This window comes from Barbus barbus (genome assembly GCF_936440315.1).
Source record: "Barbus barbus genome assembly, chromosome: 39".
NCBI classification, from domain to species: domain Eukaryota; kingdom Metazoa; phylum Chordata; class Actinopteri; order Cypriniformes; family Cyprinidae; genus Barbus; species Barbus barbus.
In genome coordinates this window covers 14661760-14681924 of record NC_136717.1, presented here as the reverse complement: position 1 = coordinate 14681924, position 20165 = coordinate 14661760, and the positions used below count along the sequence as shown (strand labels likewise).

Below are 20165 nucleotides of genomic sequence, written 5' to 3'. Positions count from 1 at the left end.
TTCACACCAGCAGTGTGTCTGCAAAGAATGATTGACATGCTGAATGACCAATCAAATTAGAGAACAAGGCAATCAGCAAAGTGACTGGCAGCCAAAAAGAGATCATCCCATCTTGTTTCCCATAACCAACATCATCATCAATATGTCCATGATGGTGAATCAATGCCAGTAATTGATGCTTTATGTATCTATGCTTTTAATAAGATTGCAAAAGAATGGGAAAAAATAACATTCAGGCCTAAAATACATCCAGCTACTGTCTCACAAGTCCAAATCATGACTCAGGCTCTTTAATAGAGAAACAAATGATCACTGCGCAATCTAGTTTATCATTATCATATTAAGCACCGAGCTTATGAATGTAGTATCATTTGAAGTCATGTTGAAATCAAGTGCTGTGCTGCCTAATGCAGCATTAACAGTGTGTCATTATTGATGGGTTAATCCATTAGCACTATGAGGGCACAAAACATTGATCGTAAAGCAGTGGGTCCTGTCCCACGTGCAACAGTGTATGTGTGTCAGAGGACAAAGCCACAAACCTATGTCATTGGAACATGCTTTATTTGTAAGCCTTTTACCTACATAGAAAATAGCAGCCCAGGGCTTTTCCAAACTCACTTGCCTTACAGGGATTTTGACAGTAGGATAGAATATTAAAACGACCTACAACTACTTTTGCCAAAACGGGGAGAATACAACAGAGCACACTGCATGGAATACTGTATCCCAACATGCAAAGCGCTCAACAATATGCTATTAAACTGAAGAGATACATCAGTGATTTTTGCCATATTAAGGTATTAATTTTCTACATTGTTTCTGAATAAAATATAAACTAAATAAAAACTAAAAACTGAAATCAGTGACTGTAAATGCTACAAGTGAATTGAGGCATCACAACATTATAATGTCCAGTATTAAAAATGGATATTAATTTTGAGATGTGTTAAAAATTATATTTAACAGCATTATGAAATCAGTGTTTTTAAAGATTGACTTCAAGTAATCGCTAGATGACAGCAAAGGTAATCTAAATGTATAACCAATGGGGGACTGATATACTGTTCATCCTTAAAAATTACTGTTTAAACTTACAATAGAGCACACTGCACAGAATACCGTATGCCACAATGCAATGCACTCAAAAAAGTTTTACGCTCACTTGAGGTGGTTTTTGACTTGTGTGAAAAATAGTTAATGCACACAATGGGAGATGAAAACACATTTGCCGACATAGCAAAACATTAAAATAATTCACTTCACATTTGGATGGAAACCCAGCTGCAGAAATAGAAGTCATTACAGCAGTGATTTAGAAGACATTTTGACACAAAATTGAATTAACATTGATAATAACTGGAGATATGCAGGCATTCAAATGGCCATTAACGATATGCCTATAATTATCATCATATTAAATAACTAAATTCGTAAGATACTGACTGAAATTCTTGATGTTCTGCTTGTTTTTGTGTTTTATTTTGATAGATAGATAGATAGATAGATAGATAGATAGATAGATAGATAGATAGATAGATAGATAGATAGATAGATAGATAGATAGATAGATAGATAGATAGATAGATAGATAGATAGATAGATAGATAGTACTGGAAGCTAGTTTCCCATTCTGAACATTCTAAACATGCTGACCATTCTACGATTCTTCAAGTGACATTTGACCTGTCATAGACCCGCCCTCATTTTCAGATAAGGCCATGTGAATCCTCCCTGGGCAATGCTTCCTCACTAACTGTGACGCTGCAGAGCTCACAGAGAGAAAAAGGCACAACTTCCAGCACTGTGGACAGATGGACAGAGCCAGACCCCCCACCATACTGCACGGTCCCATTCCTCCAGCCAACAGTCCTGACCCAATAAGAGAAAAATAGAAACACAACACACTTCCCGCCTTTCAACCACACAAACCTCAAGGATCGACCACAAAACAACAGAACAATGCCTTCTGTGCACTAAATTATAGGAGCGGTGAGATTCTGTCAGCCGTTACTGTTGGAAAAATGCCCTATTACCAGGCAGAGGGATCTTTTGTCCAGGCAGCACACACGCAGCATTGATTGTACTCGCTGTTTTAACCAGCGAGGTGGCTGATGTCTGAGCCGGGCGGCACACTTCTCTGCTCGATCAGCCTCTCACTCTCACAGATGCGAGCAGGCATGTCGTTCCCAGGTGCCCTTCCCCCCATCTCTGCCTGGCCATTCCCGAAGCATACGCTTCCTTCTCTCTGCTCCACACAGTTGTCACTTTACATACTAATGTGGAGATGAACATGTTCCTGAAATCATATACCTGAGAAATGCGAACACATGCGTGCACAGCTGATCAAACGTCCCACATCAATCATGCAGGGTGAACAGAGCAACACACACTAGGTACAGGAGAAATCGTTCTGTATTACGAACACTACAGAGTGCTAAAGTTTATTCTGAAGGAAAGATTTCTTCTTTTATGAGGCCTCATTAACTAATTAATTAGAATTAATTCCAAAGGAAATTTTATTGCTCAGAGGTTTCCTTAGCTGTCATAGCTGGAAATTGGCCAATATATTTAATCAATCAATCAATCAAAAAAAATATGGTTCTTTAAGTTTTTATTTTTAGCACTATAGAATTAAGCTACTCCTTTGTTCCCCATGATATTATTTTTTTATTTTATTTTTTTATTTTACATCACGTGAACTTTATGCTTTTGTATGGAAAATATTTCATTCATAAACATAATTGTTTAAGTCTCTCACTGTCTTAAACTCACTAATTTCATCCCTCTGATTTATTCAACAGCAAAAAACAAGATTTTTACTGCTTTATGAGTAAAATAAAATAAAATAAAGAAGAAGAAGAAGAAGATTTTTTCCCCCATATAATTAAAGTCAACTGGGGTTCAAAAATGGATCTTGAAACACACTGACTTTCATTGCATGGACAAAAAACTATTTTACTAAATATTTTCTTTTGTGTTCCACAGAATAATAAAAGTCAGGATTGGAATGACATGAAGGTAAATGATTGTATTTTTAATTTTTGAAAGAAATACCTTTATGTATCGATTTAGTCTCAGATGTTTCTTATAAAATGACTTAGGAGACATAAATGAGACAATCGTTGGCTGTCATTACATGGGGCCTGGGACAAAATTTTATGGGTGGGCTCCACCACCCTCCACCAGGCCAAACAAGCAGGACCATGGTGGGCCCCCCCTCATTGCGTTCCCATCTGATTCCCCGTTACACAGAGCTATGAAATGAATGTGGACAGTACTGTACAGCCCAGATCATTTGGTCTTGGAAGTATTTGATGAGAAATGCTTGAGTTAAAGGGACAGTTCATCTGAAAAATTACATTCAAAATGACAATTCAACATTACACACCCTGATATCTTTGCAAACCTGTATGACCTTCTTGGACACAAAAGATGATGTTTTTAAAAATGTTGGTAAATAAAAAACTTTGGTTCTCGTAGACAAGAACACTAGGACATGTCTCAAACTATCTTATGTTCCACAAAGAAAGTCAGTCATACAGGTTTGGAACGACATGAGGTTGGGTAAACAATGACAGAATTTTCATTTGTGAGTCAACTATCCCTATAATACCATAATCTCAGACTTCTGATTGCAGACTTTGGTGTCTTGGCAAGACACCAAAGCTCTCCTCTGCAACTCCAGAAGACACACATGTGAAATTTTCTCACAATGAGAGCATGTTAGGATGACAAACAACAGCACTGCTTGTAATTGACATTAATGCGCACACTTTAGGGACGAGTTGTGGATTTCTAAACCGCTTGAACTTGTTTCAGACAGATATGCAAATTTCACATCAAAGTTTGAGACGTGTAAAGCAAAAACACTGAGTTACAGACGTTGAAACTAAATGTGTCACAGCGGTCACCCCTATATATCCCGACACGCCATGCACCGTGCATGAGGGGCGCAGTGGGTCGGGGATGCCTAGAGTGGGTGTGTGTGATGTATTGCATTGCTCAAGCAACTGCAATCCCTCTGTCTCTATTGATATAAACAGCACGGAACCGGTGGACTCCCGGTAAAAGCCCTTTTATTTCGGACACACATATATAAACTTGTCCGCTACGGTCTGTTTTCATACCTGAGTAACCCAGGCAGTGGTATGGAGCCAGAGCCCGAGCCCAGCAATCCTTTCTTCCCACTCAACAGCTTCTCCACCAGCCCCACATTCCCGGTCCGCGCCGCTTCCAGCAGCTCCTGCTCCTTCCCCATCCCGGACACAAGTTTAATCCACGAGAACAAAAACAATACAGACTGAACCGCGAGGTTTCCTTTTAGGATTTCTGCGGCATGTTACCGACAAACAGACGCTCCGCCGCGCGCTGCTGTATGAATAAAGCCGCTAGTCCATACCGGAGCTCAATGATGGAATGATGCACCGGATATTTACTGTAACACGGTCCCGGTGCAGCTGTGCTGAACGGGAGGATGGTGGTCCTCCAGACCGGCCGGTTGCCTGGAGACGCCGGTTAAATCACACTCACCAGCCGCTCTCCAGTGCGCTCTCGGTCACCGAACACACGCTGTTTTCCGCGCGCGCGCGCTCGCTCTCTCTCTCTCTCTCGCTCTCTCTCTCTCCGTTTGTGTGTGTCGTTGTACTGACAGCAGGGCGGACCAGCATCAGTGTTTCTCTCTTTCTGTTCCTAAATGGCAATCTTTCGTTACGAGAGGAGAGAGTTGCTCCGGCTGGGCGTGGAGTCACGGATACCAAACACGGTTACTGTAACCTTGTTTTGATTTCATTGGCGCACGAGGAGAAGATATCGTATCATATTTTAAGACACGTTTACATCCTACTGTGGTGGAGAGATGGTAATATGGTACTCAATGTTTGCCATGTAAAAATTAATGTAAAAAATATCATGGCACAAAATTCATGGTAATTCATTCAGTATTTATTTATTTATTTGCTTGTTTAGAATATTACTAATTAATAATATTAATATTGATGATGAATCAGAATATAAACATGGAAAGAAAGTGAGCTTCAACATGTTTAATGGCCAAGATAAAGCCAATATTCCCGTTTTGCAAGAGGGGGAGAAAAATTGCTGGATTTAACAACATTTAACATTCCACTAACATTAATATTTGATTGGGGGGGGGCTTGTGTAGAACATACATACATAAAAACCCAGAGAATGTTACCCTAACATTTTGGGGAACTAAATAATAATGTCCTATAGTTTATTTTAGCCTTTGTTTTTTACAACCATACATAATATACCCAGAATGTTCTGAGAACAAAAATTTGGGTCATATAAAGAGCTTATTTTGAATATTCAGTTTTATTATTTTACCCATTAACCTGAACAAGGATGGCCCCATCCTGAATTTTACCAAATTTTACAAACATTACAAGATGTGCCATGTCAGTTCGTTGTGCTTTTTTCTATTGTCAAGGACAGGAATGAGGATTAATTACTGCTCAGAATTAAATGCAGCATAATAAATACAGAATATGCTCATAACAAGCATAAATGAATATTCTAAAATCTGTGGAGCATGATGTGCATGTAAACAGCCACTGACTGCATTTACATGCACAATAATATTCCTAGGTTATTCTGGTCATATTCTTATTTCATGTCATGTTTTCATTAACCAGATTTCAGTTTCATTTGCAGTGAAAAGCCTTATAAATAGCCTATAAAACTGGTCCCTTAATTTGGTAATGATTCAGTATCATCAAAACTCATGAAATCCCAATCTCATTCCATAATTTACATGGAACCACCACTGTACTTTTTTCTAAGAGATCATATTTTTTCTGTGCTATAATTTTGAAATATGAATGAACACAGATTGCAGATTTTCTCAGGTTTTGTTTACAACTTCACTAACAACTCCACTGCATTACTTCCTGTGCCGTTCAGCTGTGAAGTCTTGAAGAGATAATAAAACAGTGCTAAAGACTGGAGGAGGAACACAAGAAATGAAAGAGATGATCTGTTGGGGGTGTGTGTGTGTGTGTGTGTCTGTAAGAGAGAGAGAGAGGCAGCTGCAGGCCAACTGGGTGTTGGGCAGAGTCAATAGATTTCAGCTTTGCCAAGAGACAGAAACAACCGGATCTTATGAGGCAGTTGTGTGCAAGCTCTCTGCATTACTCACACAAAAACAAGCGGGTGTTCAGTGTCTATTTAGTTTCTAACTCCAGGAATAAACTCCGCCATAGAGCAGCAAACAGACCAGTATTCATCTGCCTTAATAGGCAATGCACAGAATGGGAGCACACTCACACACTTGTGGGCCTGACTTTACAATTCATGAGAGCACCACATGAGATTGAGGTTGTACGGAGGTGAAGCCAAACCAAACTGAGATTACACAGACTGAGACCTTTTTTTGGAAACCCAGGGAAAGATTTACCTTTTAAGTAGCACCTAGCAAAAGTGATTCATCCCCCCATAAGTCAAAAGTTCATGTAGAAAATGTCAAAACATTGTGGAAGTAAAAGCATGATGCACTGGACCAAGTGTTATGGATTGTGGAGTGGTATTTAGGCCAGAAGCAACAAGTTAAAGTTAAAATGCCTTATTGATGGATTTGTTTCTTACATACATGCAGGTTTTCACGTCACAATATGTTAATTGATGGACTGGAGTCATGTGGAGTACTTGTGAATTATTGTTATGTTTTTAGCTGATTGGACTCTCATTCTGACGGAACCCATTCACGGCAGAGGATCCATTGGTGAGCAAGTGATGCAATGCTACATTTCTCCAAATCTCTTCCCATGAAGAAACAAAATCCCTAAATCTTGGATGACCCAAGTTTGAGTAAATAAATTTGAGCAAATTTTAATTTTGGGATTTACAGAAACTACCAAACAGTTGCTGGTCCCCACTGACTTCCATATTTATTTCCATACTGTGGGAGTCAATGGGAACCATAAACTGTTTGGTTACCCACATTTTATAAAATATCTTCATTTATGTTTAACAGAACCAAGAAACTCAGTTTCTTCAGTATTATGACACATCAGAGTGAAACAGATAATGATCTTCCAATGTTGTTTCATAGGAAGACCAAGTTATGATATTTTAAGTAAAATAAATAAAATTCATGCCAACTTCATTGCTAGGTAAGCATCGAGTAAGAGCATATTTTTCAGCCCAACAGGATCTGACACATATGGATCACCATTTAATAACTAAAGTTTGTGTAACTAAATAAAAAAAGATCAGAGCTTATACTCATAATAAAACCTTTTAGATTTTATTTCCTCATTTTATTTCAGATGTCTCAGTACTTCAGCAGCTTCTGATGGACACAAGGAATAACAATTTCACAAGTGTGCTTAATTGAGCATCATTGTTCATCATTTGTGCTAAAGAGGTGGGCCTCCATCTATAATGGGCGTGTCTATTACATATTGAGGTGGGGCTAATGTGGCATAGGGGTGTGGCCTGGTACTACATAAGAAAACTTCTTGTTTCCTACAATCAGGTGCTTGCCATCCAGCTCTCCATGTTCAAGTCCTAACATCTGAAAAATGTTCTCCAGATGGAAGCTTGTGTTGTGAAGAGCATTGAAACATTCATTTAGAGAACAAAATGTGAGGGAAAAATCAAGCAGGACCTCTGGAGAAGGTGTGCAGTCACAGGCACTTGTAGAGGCCGCTGTAGAGAGAAAAACCAAGCCGGAAGAAAACAAAGGGAGGAGAGAGAGTGAAGCAAAACCAAGAAAACATTTGAATATTTTTTTCCATCATATTTCATCAGAAAAGAGGCCCTTCTCTGTTAAAGCATAAATAAGAAAAGCCAAAAACAAAAATTAACTAATACAAACCCTTAGATTTCATTCATCAGTTGAGTGGTTTTCACCCAACATCCATCCATGCGGTTTTTTTTGTTTTGTTTTTTTTTTGTGCATAAATGCTGGTAATCAGATCACCAATGTGACAAAGCATCAGTTAAACATTCCATGTTCAGAATGAATGCTATTTTAACAGAAACAACCTCTGCAAATCAATAATTAATCTCCTATTTTGACTGTTGCAGTGCAAACATTCACATAAAAAGACAAACATGGAATGACAATGTGTTTAGTTGCAAATACTGAACTAATATTAAAGTGTCGCACTGCAAAACACAAAATCTGTCCACATTGTAAGAGAAATCAAGTCGTGCAATGCAAATCCTGTAGTGTGTTCGTGAACATAAACATATTCCCATTTCAAGACGCTAACATAATGAAGGTAAATTCTGACTACACCAATTCAATCGCACTTAACAAAACATTCTTGTGTAATCACAATTACTATACATAATCACAAATTTATTCATCACTAATTTTTTTTTTTTGTTATTGTTAAACAAAAGAGTTTGAAACAGTGCAAATCATTTTTTTAAGACATTCCTCCAAAGATATGACATTCAACATCACACACCCTGACACTGTGTAAGACTGTCTTGGGGTTAAAGGTCAAGGGTGGAATGTGCTCCTACACTGCATACGAATGATTAGAAAGAGAGAGATAGTGAGCGAGAATGTAAGTTTATCACCCTTTTACACTTTCCCATGATAATTTAAAGGGGTGCTCGCTGACACGCAAATAAATGAAGTGAAAGAAATAATAAAAACAGAACGAGAGCAAACATCTGTGAAATTCCACAGGCTATCTGAAGAGTCTTTTCACTTGATTTTTTCTGATGCTAAAGCTTTGTGTGTATACTATAGTAAAGAACACTGTTCTTTAAGAGCAGATGCCACTGATTGCAAAGTCTGGATCCCGAGGTGAGATCACCGTCACGGCACACATACCATCCTCTTCTCGGCTGCAGAGTTGGGATTTTTTATGCTGCAGGGCCCCTCCAAGCACTCTGCTGCCCCCCTGTGGCAGGTGTCAGTCCTGTATGCACACACACATGCACTGCCACTAGCTGTTGCTGCCCCCGCTGGTGAGTTTGAGGGTCTTCATTTGATGCTGGAGAGAGTCTTTCTCCATCTGGGCTTCCGCTAGCGCCATCTTGGCTTTGGAGAGCTCCAGTTTCAAGCATTCATTCTCCTCCACGAGCAGCTGTGTGGACGGAAAAGATCATTAGCTTGGCACACAACGCGTTTATTGTTTATCAACCTGCTTTGCTTGAAAGATAATTGCCATTGTATAATTGATGTTAAAGGGGTCATATGTTTTATAACTTGACATTTTCCATGAGGTCCACTTACAAACATTGGTCAAGCTTTTTGCGCCAACAACTTCATAAAAATGTTTTAGTTATGACCATTTTCTATACACTTTCTTTGGCCCTCAGAATAAGGGGTTATCCAAGCTTTAAATGGCAAGGAAAGCCCCTTGTGTAGTCAATGCTTGTGTAAGCGGCCACATGAGGTGTTTTTTTGAGGTTATAGTACATTAAAGTATGATCATGTGACTTTTTACGTACTCCAGGCGACCTGTACATGTGAAAAAACGTTTCCGTTACAGTTTTGCAAAATATTCCTTTATCGAATTGCCTGAAAATTCAGTAAAAAGGTTTTTGCGATATATATGGGATTTTTTTGGAGAAATTGACGTGTTTCCATCGGGTGTATTTTCAATTCGCAAATTCAATTTTCACAATTGGATGGGTAATGGAAACGTGGCTATTGATGTGTAACAGCACGCAAGTGTTATAGGTTTCTGGCTTCAGATATTTTTGGACCGGGGAAGTTTGGAGTTGTAAAATTTTTTTTATAGTACAGTATGTTTTCACAGCACCTAGTTTTAACAAAATAGAAAGTTGAATTTTTCATAAGGATTCCTTTAAAGGGGTCATATGACCTTGCTAAAAAGAACATTATTTAGTGAATTTGGTGTAATGCAATGCGTTTATGTGGTTTAAGGTTCAAAAAACACATTATTTTCCACATACTATACATTATTGTTGCTCCTTTATGCGCCGCCTTTCTGAAACACGTCAATTTTTACAAAGCTCATCGTTCTGAGAAGCAAGGCATGCTCTGATTGGCCAGCTATCCAGTCCATTGTGATTGGACGAATACCTCAAGCGTGTGACGGAAATGTTACGCCCCTCACCGTATTGTGATGCCGTGTCCTGGCGCAACAATACAAAAACAATAAAACCCATTATAAATGAGGCATTTGTTGCAGTCAGTGGGGAAATAATTACTGATGATAATGGCTTATACTGCATTATTACACGTCGCGTTACATCGCTCCACGTAAACATTACCATGTCTGCATTTGTGATTGGAGAAACGGCAAACAGCAAGCGCTACTCTAGACTGCTCAAAACTCGCGTTTGAATAGTCAGTAGCAAATTCTTTAAATATGAAAACATACTTACAGGCTGCGAGTCAGAAGTGCCAGACTGTCCTTGCAAAGTTGGAATTGCCCCACTTTATAGAAACTGCCTTTGTGCACAGCTGGCATTGCAGGCTAATGTTACTCTCCCAGGTTCAGGAAATAGTCTTCCGTAAAATGCGCTGCACACACTCTAATATTTGGGTTGAACTGTTCTGGAACAGTGTTGTAAATACAACTTAACCACTGATTTCTAGTTGTGTCCTCTTTTGGAAGCCCAAACAAAGTACTTTCGCTTTCACAACGAAACACAGCGTCTCCAGGATATGGCGCCAGCGGCAGCAACAATACTACAGCGAGAATAATAGTTCCACCTTCTTTCATTGCGTATATATTTGGGCGGTGTTATGCAAATCTTCCCACACAGTGACGTAGACATGTGGGGGCGTGTTTAAATGAGCCATTTTAGGAGGGCGTGGACAAGCCTTAACTTTTATAAAGAATATCTCTTTGGGTTTGAGACTTTAGTCTTTGTAAGGGATCTTATCTATGCACGAACAGCTTGTAACACTCCAAAGGGAAAGGAAAACTTGAAATCGCATCATATGACCCCTTTAAAATTTAAATAAACCAAGTCACAAACAGCATTCTTGTATCTCCGTTAAAGGCTTACAAACAATCATGGGTATTTAGATCGCAAACTGAAACGTTCACATAAAGCTGCAATTTTACAGCATTATGTGGACGTACCCTGTGATGCATTACATCATGCAAAAATTTATTACATATCGCAATTTTTCCTTGTGTACCTGTTCTCTACTTGAGGGGGTGGGGCTTGTGGGTGACAGAGGTGCAGTCTGAGTGGCTTTCGGCTCACTGGCCACACCTACGGGAACTTCAGGGACAGAACTGAGCCTGCTGTCATTCACAGGCCCCGCCTTCTGAAGCTTTGAGTCCGCAGCACGCTCAGCTGTCCGAGGGGAGAGAGGGGGAGGGATGTGTTTAGTTCGTGCTTTCCTGAGGTTCAATCCTACTTCAAAATAATTCAAAATAGAGGCAAGCTTCAAAGTAAAAGAGAGAGTGCATGCATGTGCCAGAGGGAAGGGAAATTATGATATAAGAAACAATTATAATTTAGGAGAGAAGGAGGTAGCAGGAAGAGAAAAACAGGAAGTAAGGGACATGAATAACCTCCTCCGATGCTGAATGAGCCGTCATCTTGGCGATGAATAAGAAGATTATGAATATGCACGGCGATGGGCGTGGCCTTGGGCTCAGACGCATTGTCACGGGGACCATCATCCTGATTTAAACACATATACATGTATTAGTACATACATGCTGGTTCTGGTTAAATACGTGAGCTGTGTACAATCACGCATAGTATGTACCAAAACATTGCTACTGCTGATAACCATGATTTAAAAAAAATTAAATATCCATATCATGTTAATACTACATATACAATGGTTTCAGAAATAACCCAGCACCAGAAGCTACTGCTGTCACACAAAATCTTGTCAAGGACATGACACATGAAAGCAAGACCCACATCCAAAAAACTCCCGTCTTAAATGTGATTCATTGGCCAAAAATATGCCTAATGACTCAATGTACCTTCAAATTGACGTGTGTATCTTTGATGGTGATCTCCATGGGGAGAACCTGGGAGGCCGAGTCATCCTCCAGGAAGAGAGCGAGGTTTCGCAGCGATGCCATGAGGAAGTCGGCACTGAAGGCCTGTAGGTGGCACTGCAGGAAGCCGTTCTGTTCGGCCAGAGGAGAGTGAACCGCAGCTCCTGGGCCGCTTTCAAGCCTCACCTGCACCTCTGGATTTAATAACACTGTGCTGGGGTCCGACCCTGACCCAGAGCCTGGGAGAGCGAGAGATTGATAAATATCAGAAATTAAGTAATGTGCTAATATTTTCCCTAACAGACTTGTGCCATAAATGTTCTGTTGGTTTAAATATTCTTAGTTTGGATCCATGAAATGCTTTATTCACACTGACAGAAGTGTTCTTTAAATGAGATATACTGTAATTATGATTTCCGAGCACATGACCAAGCAAAGTCTTATTTACAAGTATTAAACTCAGAATTGTAGGTGATACACAAGCTGCTAATGTCATAAGGGGCGTGTATACTTGTCTACTAGTTACAAGGCTACTTGCCATAAACTAAGTCAATAACTAGACAAAATATTGATTTTACTGAGTTTAAATATTTTATTAGTTCACTAAACGCCATACTTCAATGAAGAGAAACGGTTCCTAGCAAGCGGCTTTAAGGGAAGATGAATGAATTAGTTCAAACAAAATCTACATTTAAATGAGAACGAAAAAAACAAAACTTATCCATACCTATTTATTATCTAATAATCGATTGTAATGTAAAAAACAATCATCCTGGCAAGAACAATACTGAAATAATAATACATTAGTGTTACTACTGAAGTCCTCCAATTTTATTTTCAATACAATCAATAACTATAACGGAGATGAAAGATGGCACCAGCTGCGTTTGGCTAAAATGAGAGGATAAGTCCATGGTGTGACATACAACAGACACGAAAGAAGCGCTGGCTTCAGATAGGAGTGGTCTCTTATACAGCTTTTCTAATGACAACAGTCTTAATCAGGGAATAACAGACTTCAGAATACTGCGACTGACCAATCAGAATCAATTATTTCAGACAGTGTCATAACAATGAATGACAAACTCAAAGATACAAGCTTATCAGCTGCACTTGAAGGCAGCAAGAAATTTTATGCCGATAGTAAGTGTTCCTGCTTCTGGATAGCCTAATGTATCACTGATTATTTACATGCCATTAAACTTTTTCAACTATAGGTCCTGTTGCTCTCATTAATAATGAATCATTCCAACCGCATATCACTGTCGGTATGAACGCCCCTTTATATTTTAGCATAGATGCCATTATACAAAGTACACATGATAGTAATGAAGATCCACATGATGAAAACACCATCTACTCCATGTTACTCCATGTTTCTCAATGCAACGCAATAAGCCTTGGAACTATGAGGCCACATGAATGTGTACACATTCATGCAGGAAACCAATGGATCACTAATGATTGGGGCCTGCTGCACAGGCTGTGGAACCAGACGGCAAAGCAGGACACGGGAGACAGCCACCGGTCTAAAAATAGACAAATCCAAAACATTGAAACCCTGCATTTAAATTATGCATTGAATCCAAAATGTCAGCGCAACAATGCCTGCGGTAATGAATAGAAATCTCATTGAAATTCATTGAAATTTCCTACAGCAGAGGGCAGAAAGGAGACATCAAATGATATCGGAGCTGCGCAGTTCAGCGGTCCCAGAGGGTCTCGTGGCAGAGGAGTCCACGGTATCTACTATACTTCACTGGCTGCCCTACATGTTCTTGCTTTCGAGAAGCGGCAGCTCTGAAACCGAGACTGCATTAACATCCTCACTTCCTCTGCCCAGAATAGAGAGAAAAACACCAAACGCAGATGCTGATTCAGCAGAACTGTTAAATAAGAGATATAACAGAGTAAAGAAATGGGGAGACAGAATAGGCGACCAAGATGGCTCCTTACAAAAGTACTGTGGCATTACAGTGCTAAGATGATTGTAGCAGATACTAACATAGTACGCCAGTATATACTGATGATAATCATATTTATACTCGGTGGTATTTGCAGTATTCCAAAGCACTTCAAGGAACATGCATGGTATTATCATGGTATATGTCCAAAAAAACTTAGTGCCTTGTGCTTTTGTAAATTCTAAGAGTTTAATACAAATTCTCTGCATAAAGAACTTGACTTTTTGAATATCTTTGAAAAATAGTTTTTACGAATTTCAACTTATGAATATTTATAATGTTTATTTGAATAATATTGGTCTTTGCCATTTTATCATTTAATTATAATAGAATAGAAGTGTTATGACTCAATTATAATCAATTAATTTGAATTAATTATCTTTAATACATGACAAACAACTTCTTATGCAGTGCATGTACATTATAATTGAAATATTGTAGAAATATTGTAGAAAAAGATAGGGGTGGCTCTAGACTTTTGTCCATGTGCATAAAGTTCAGTTTCAATTACTTGAAAGGACAGTTAAAGTGATAGTTCACCCAAAAATTAAAATTCATCCCTTCATGCTTCCAAACCAGCAAGACCTTCGTTCATCTTTGGAACACAAATAAAGATATTTTTGATGAAATCCAAGAGGTTTCTGACCCTGCATAAACAGCAACACAACTGGCATGTTCAAGGCCCAAAAACATAGTAAGGACATCATTAAAATATTCCACGTGACATCAGTGGTTCAACAGTAAAGTTATGAAGCTACAAGAATATTTTTTGCACAAAGAAAACCAAAATAATGACTTTATTCAACAATCTGTCAGTCTTTGATGCACATTCACGAGAGTATCACAACTTTCAAAATAAGTATTCTTGTAGCTTCGCAACATTGTGGTTGAACCACTGATGTCACATGGACTATTTTATCAACATCTTTACTACCTTTCTGGGACTTGAATCTGTCAGTTGCATTGCCGTCTATACAGGGTCAGAAAGCTCTCGGATTTCATCAGAAATATCTTAATTTGTCTTCCGAAAATGAACGAAGGTCTTACGGTTTGGAATGACACAAGGGTGAGTCATTAATGACAGAATTTTCATTTTTGGGTCAACTATTGCACTTCACACGTTCATCATCCTGTGTGAATATGATGGAGTTGGAAAGGCTCAGACCCCATTGCAAGGAGAAGTAGCGATCCGATCACTGGTATTCCTGTCATTTCTGACTGAACTTCTTGATTAACCCTTGAACAGTTGTGAATAATACAAGCAAACGCAGCACTTTCTCTCCCTAGTGAAGAAACAGAAGAAAAGCAAAAATACTGCAGGAGGAAAAAGTGAATAAGTGAGAATAACTGAAAATAGAGAACATGGGAGCAGATACAGAGAAACAGACTGAAAAACAGAGGCAAGCAGAATCAGTCAAGAGAAACTGAGCAGAGAAAAGCCTAGAGATTAATCCTTGGAGAGGAAAGAGGCAGTGCTCTGAAACAGCCCAGATAGATGAGAGTCTGTATGTGTGTGTTTGTGTGTGTACAAAGTCTCCTGAACCAGCAGTTCTGCTACTGCAGAACCCAGTGGTCTGTGACAGTAGAGAAACGACAACACAATACCAAAACAGTTATAGGAGAGAGAGAACGAGGAGGAGGAAAGCGAAGAGCAGGGACCAGTGAACGAGAAAAATGCTTCATTACAATTCACATAACAGCACACACAACCCTACCATACTGCTTCAAAACAACTCTTATTTACATACTCGTCCACCAACTGACTAAATGTTTTCAGCCAAGGTGCTTTAAAGAGGTTCATACCAGAAGCACAAATTTTTAGAAAGGTCTGTAGTGCATTGAAAGCACGTTGTGCTTATGCGTGGTGTTAGACTGTCAAACAGACAGTCAAATAAACTCTTTCCAATAAGCTGCTTCTCTAAAACATCCCTTTAAAACATTGCTACTAAAAGCACTTGAAGCTAAATTTGACATGTTTGTATTAAAAAAGCTTAAGCTTAATATGCAGTGGATGTGTAACAAATACAACACTCTCAATAATATGTAGGAGAATTATTGTTGGACTGAATTAAATTAATTAGTTAACACTAATCATGTTCACATTATTATAAATAATCAGTAAGACTCATTTTAGTGAGGGCTATGATAGTTTCCATCTATCATAGATGCTTTAGCTATTAGGCTATTAGCATCTTTCTCAGTTGACGAATACAATTTGCTTTCCACATTAAGGCTTCCTTGAGACTAATCAGTTGACCAAACCACCGACTCGTTGTTTATAAAAATCTATCAGTATGCTACCGTTCAAATGTTTGAGGTCGGTTCATTTTAGGTCAGTTGGTTTTATTTTTTTAAATTGATCAAATGTGACAGTAAAAACACTTACAATGTTAAAAACAGTAAATGTACAATAAAGGCTGTTCTATTGAATCGCTTGAAAAATCCTGAAACAAATGTATCATGGTTTGCACAAAAATATTAAGCAAATATTATGTTTTCAACACTGATAATAATAAAACAAATCTTCAATGAGCACCAAATTTCTGAAAGATCATGTGACACTGAAAACTGGAGTAATGGCTGTTGAAAATGTAGCTTTGCCATCACAGGAATAATTTTTAATATATATATATATATATATATATATATATATAAATAGAAAGAAAGAAAGAAAGAAAGAAAGAATAGAAAGCAGTCATTTTAAATTGTAATGATATTTCACAATATTACTATTTTACTGTATACTTTCGATTAAATGCTGTAGTTGCAGCCTAGGTGATCATAGGGAGACTTATTTAAAAGAAAACATACAGAACCCAAACTTTTGAACAGTAGTGTTCTCGCTAAACACAAAAAGTGCTGAAAGAGTGATCATAAAACACACAACTCAGACTCATGCAAACTCACAGACAGCATCTACACTCACAAACATGCGCACAAACACACACACAACGCAAACATATGAAGATACACACTTAAAGTACCTTCACCACTTTGAGCGACTGATGCTGTAGACACTAAACCTGAAGAAACGCAAACAGCAAGTATTTATCAGGTGTAACAGCAACACTTACACACACACACACGCACACACACACACACACACACACACACACAGCTGTCAATCAGTCTTACCTAGGCTGCGGTTGCTAAGATACTGCCGCAAACTGACATTGCCGAGCTGGTTGGGTCGGATCCGTCCTACCTCCAGAGCAACTGCTGTATCATCACCCTTCAGATCCAGAGAACAGCAGACCGAGTGAATCTTCAAAATCAGCACAGACACCTGCAAATGCATGTAAGGCAGATATTTTATACATAGATACTAATAGATCATCATCACATTGTTTTCTTTCAGGAGAAGAGAAAAAGTTAACATTCAGCAACCAAGTTGAGCATGATATAAAAAGGAGAATGAAAGAATAAAGAAAAAGAGTTTATTACCAGGTCTTTCGTGGGTTCATCTATGCTCTGTGAGGCAGCGCTGATGGCGTCAGGTGACTGGGCCTCATCTGCCTCCTGAGCTAGAGTCACATTAGTCCCTTCTGTGGAAATCTGTTCATTTAGACCCTCCTTAAAACCTGAGATTGATACGTCATCTGTAACAAAAAAAACATTTGCATATTATTTGATAAGAACAAGAGAGTGTAACAGTATATCCAGAGCCATATTGAGTAGCATAGCCCATCACATTTGGGCCTGATGTTTAGCCTGTACTAAATGGTAAATCTGAATGAATTTCTGGTTATCAAGATATTTTCAACATTGCTCCATCAATGGAACAGAAATAGCACAAAAAGATAGAAGATACAATACTGCTCTCTTGTGGTCATAAACCTAATACAGCGCTTGAATAAAAGAAAACCCACAAGTAGAATATGGTGTTCAGGAGTGCATGTACCTCTCTCAAGCAGGCTGTAGCTGTCACAATCCTCTAGTGAGTAACTGTCTATGGAGAGGTCATCCAGAGACTGTAGCGAAGGGCTTTTCTTCATGTTCTTATAGGCCACTGAGAAACTCGACTGCGACTTGCCCTGAATCAAACGACCACTGCAGAGTACATGCACAAAAAGTAGCAAACCGTGAGTATGAGAGTGGATGAGCATGTCAGTACCAACATAAATGATACGAAGAAGGAAAAAAACAACGGCAAAACATTTTTGTCAAAATCAAAACACCAGTCAGAGACAGAGTCGGCAAACTCTGCGCACGTCCACAGTCCTACACATAACACAACAAAGGACAAGCTAGTGTGAAATGATCACAATCACGATACCACAGTTTTTTCCACAAACATTCACACATACACAGATGGGCACAGAGTCCTAAAGAGGGTGTCTTACATGTTGGACATGGAATATAAGGAGGTAGACCTGCTGTGCGTGGAAGTTAAGAGGTCAGAGACCACTGATAAACTGCCTTTCCTTCGGAAGAGAGAAATTGAACAAACACACACACACCCAGAGGTCACATTCAGAGCAAGGAAGCAGTTGTGCCATATACACACACGCATACTCTCATAACATTCAATGCCATTATTTCTGCAACAATCCCATCTACATTCAGTTATAACATTGTCTCTTCTACACCCATTGGTGAAAAGTGCACCGCTTTGTGCCTCACAGGCTGATGAGGCCCTAATATTAACCTCATTGAAAACTGATAAGCCCATCAGGCCCAAAGCAGGACACCTAGCATACAGCAGATATTACATTTACTTCAGCATGGGCCCCGTCCCACTTGATGTGGACTTGCAGTCTTGTGGCCTTCATATTTGGATTTTCTGGATGTAATGTCTAGATCAGGGGTATAAAACTCTTGTTCTCAAGTTACACTTTCCTGCAGAACTTAGCTTCAACCTTAAAGGGATAATTCACCCAAAAATGAAAATTCTGTCATTACTTACTCATCCTCATGTAGTTCCAAACCCATAAGACCTTCATTCATCTTTGGAACACAAATTAAGATAGTTTTAATTAAATCTGAGAGCTTTCAGACCCTGCATAGACAGCAACGCAACTGACATGTTCAAGGCCAAGAAAGGTAGTAAGGACATCATTAAAATAATCACTGTGACATCAGTGGTTCAACAGAAATGTTATGAAGCTACGAGAATACTTTTTGTGCCAGAGAAAATTAAAATAATGACTTCATTCAACAATTTCTTCTCTTCCCTCTCAGTCTTTGACGCACTCTCATGACCGTCAGCAGCACGGCACACGTATGCATCGTGGTACTGTCGTGAATGTACGTCAAAAACTGACAAGAAAGAAAATAAATTCTTGACATTATTAATTCATTACTTTGTTTTCATTGCGCATAAAAGTATCCTCATGGCTTCATAACATTACGATTGAACCACTGATGTCACATGGACTATTTCAACAATGTCGGGGCCTTTTTGAGCCTTGAATGTATCAGTTGCATTGCTGTCTATAGAGGGTCAGAAAGCTCTTGGATTTCATCCAAAATACCTTAATTTGTGTTCTGAAGATGAACAAATGTCTTACAGCTTTGGGACAACATGAAGGTGAGTAATTAATGACAGAATTTTCATTTTTGTGTCAACTATCCCTTCAATCAAAAATGCCTGAAAAATCTAACCAAAGTCTTCAATATTACTTTTAAAAATTACAATAAAAGCTGGAGCTAAAGAAACACTGCAGGACAGTGGATCTTGAGGTGCAGTCTTGTCCACCCTTGGGCTGGATAGCAAGTCTCATGCTGTGCATTTGCTGCTACCAAGGGTGTATGTTTAAGGTTATGTTTAGTGAAGGGGTGTCCTGCTCCTGGAGGTATACCTTCCAGCAGAGTTTAGCTCCAACCTTTTTTAATACAAATGCCTCAATATTTCTAGTAATTCTAAAGAGCTTGATTAACTGATTGAGGTGTGTTTAAATAGGGTTGGGGCTAATTCTGCAAAAAGGTGTCCTTCCAGGTCTATACTGGGTTAGACCAAAGCTGCCCATCCCTGATTTAGTCCAAGGGTAGCCAACCCTGCTATAGAGGGCTATCTTCTTGCAGCATTTAGCTCCAACCCTAATCAAATAAACCTGAACCAGCTAGATATTCATCATGACTTGAACATTACAGGCCAGTGCCTGGGAGCAGGGTTGAAAAAGACGTTTGCAGCAGGGTAGCCCTCTAGGAGCAGGGTTGGATTTCCCTGTCTGTCTGGCCCACAAGACCTTATGTTGTCCCATTTGTACCAAAGTGTGTACTTTAAGGTGGACCACATAAGCTTCATAAGCTTATGTCAGCATTTGAT

General features: G+C 39.0%; 2 protein-coding genes across 3 annotated transcripts in view; both read right to left on the bottom strand.

Annotated features, from left to right (window-relative positions):
• The window catches only part of LOC306858741 (ankyrin repeat and sterile alpha motif domain-containing protein 1B), a 174332-nt gene extending 169631 nt beyond the window's left edge, over window positions 1-4701 (bottom strand). For both annotated transcript variants that reach the window (XM_079399426.1, XM_079399427.1), the window contains exon 1: window positions 4131-4701. In XM_079399426.1, coding sequence (XP_079255552.1) covers window positions 4131-4261 — 131 coding nt within the window. In that variant the 5' untranslated portion in view covers window positions 4262-4701. The remainder of the gene's footprint in view (window positions 1-4130) is intronic.
• A 2540-nt stretch (window positions 4702-7241) lies between these two features.
• bltp3b (bridge-like lipid transfer protein family member 3B) overlaps window positions 7242-20165 on the bottom strand; it is a 36137-nt gene continuing 23213 nt past the window's right edge. Inside the window, exons 15-21 of the mRNA XM_079399875.1 lie at window positions 17799-17947; window positions 17342-17496; window positions 17033-17183; window positions 11916-12172; window positions 11490-11601; window positions 11108-11268; window positions 7242-9071 (exon numbers count right to left, since the gene is read on the bottom strand). Of these exons, the coding sequence (XP_079256001.1) occupies window positions 8931-9071; window positions 11108-11268; window positions 11490-11601; window positions 11916-12172; window positions 17033-17183; window positions 17342-17496; window positions 17799-17947 (1126 nt within the window). The 3' untranslated portion in view covers window positions 7242-8930. The remainder of the gene's footprint in view (window positions 9072-11107; window positions 11269-11489; window positions 11602-11915; window positions 12173-17032; window positions 17184-17341; window positions 17497-17798; window positions 17948-20165) is intronic.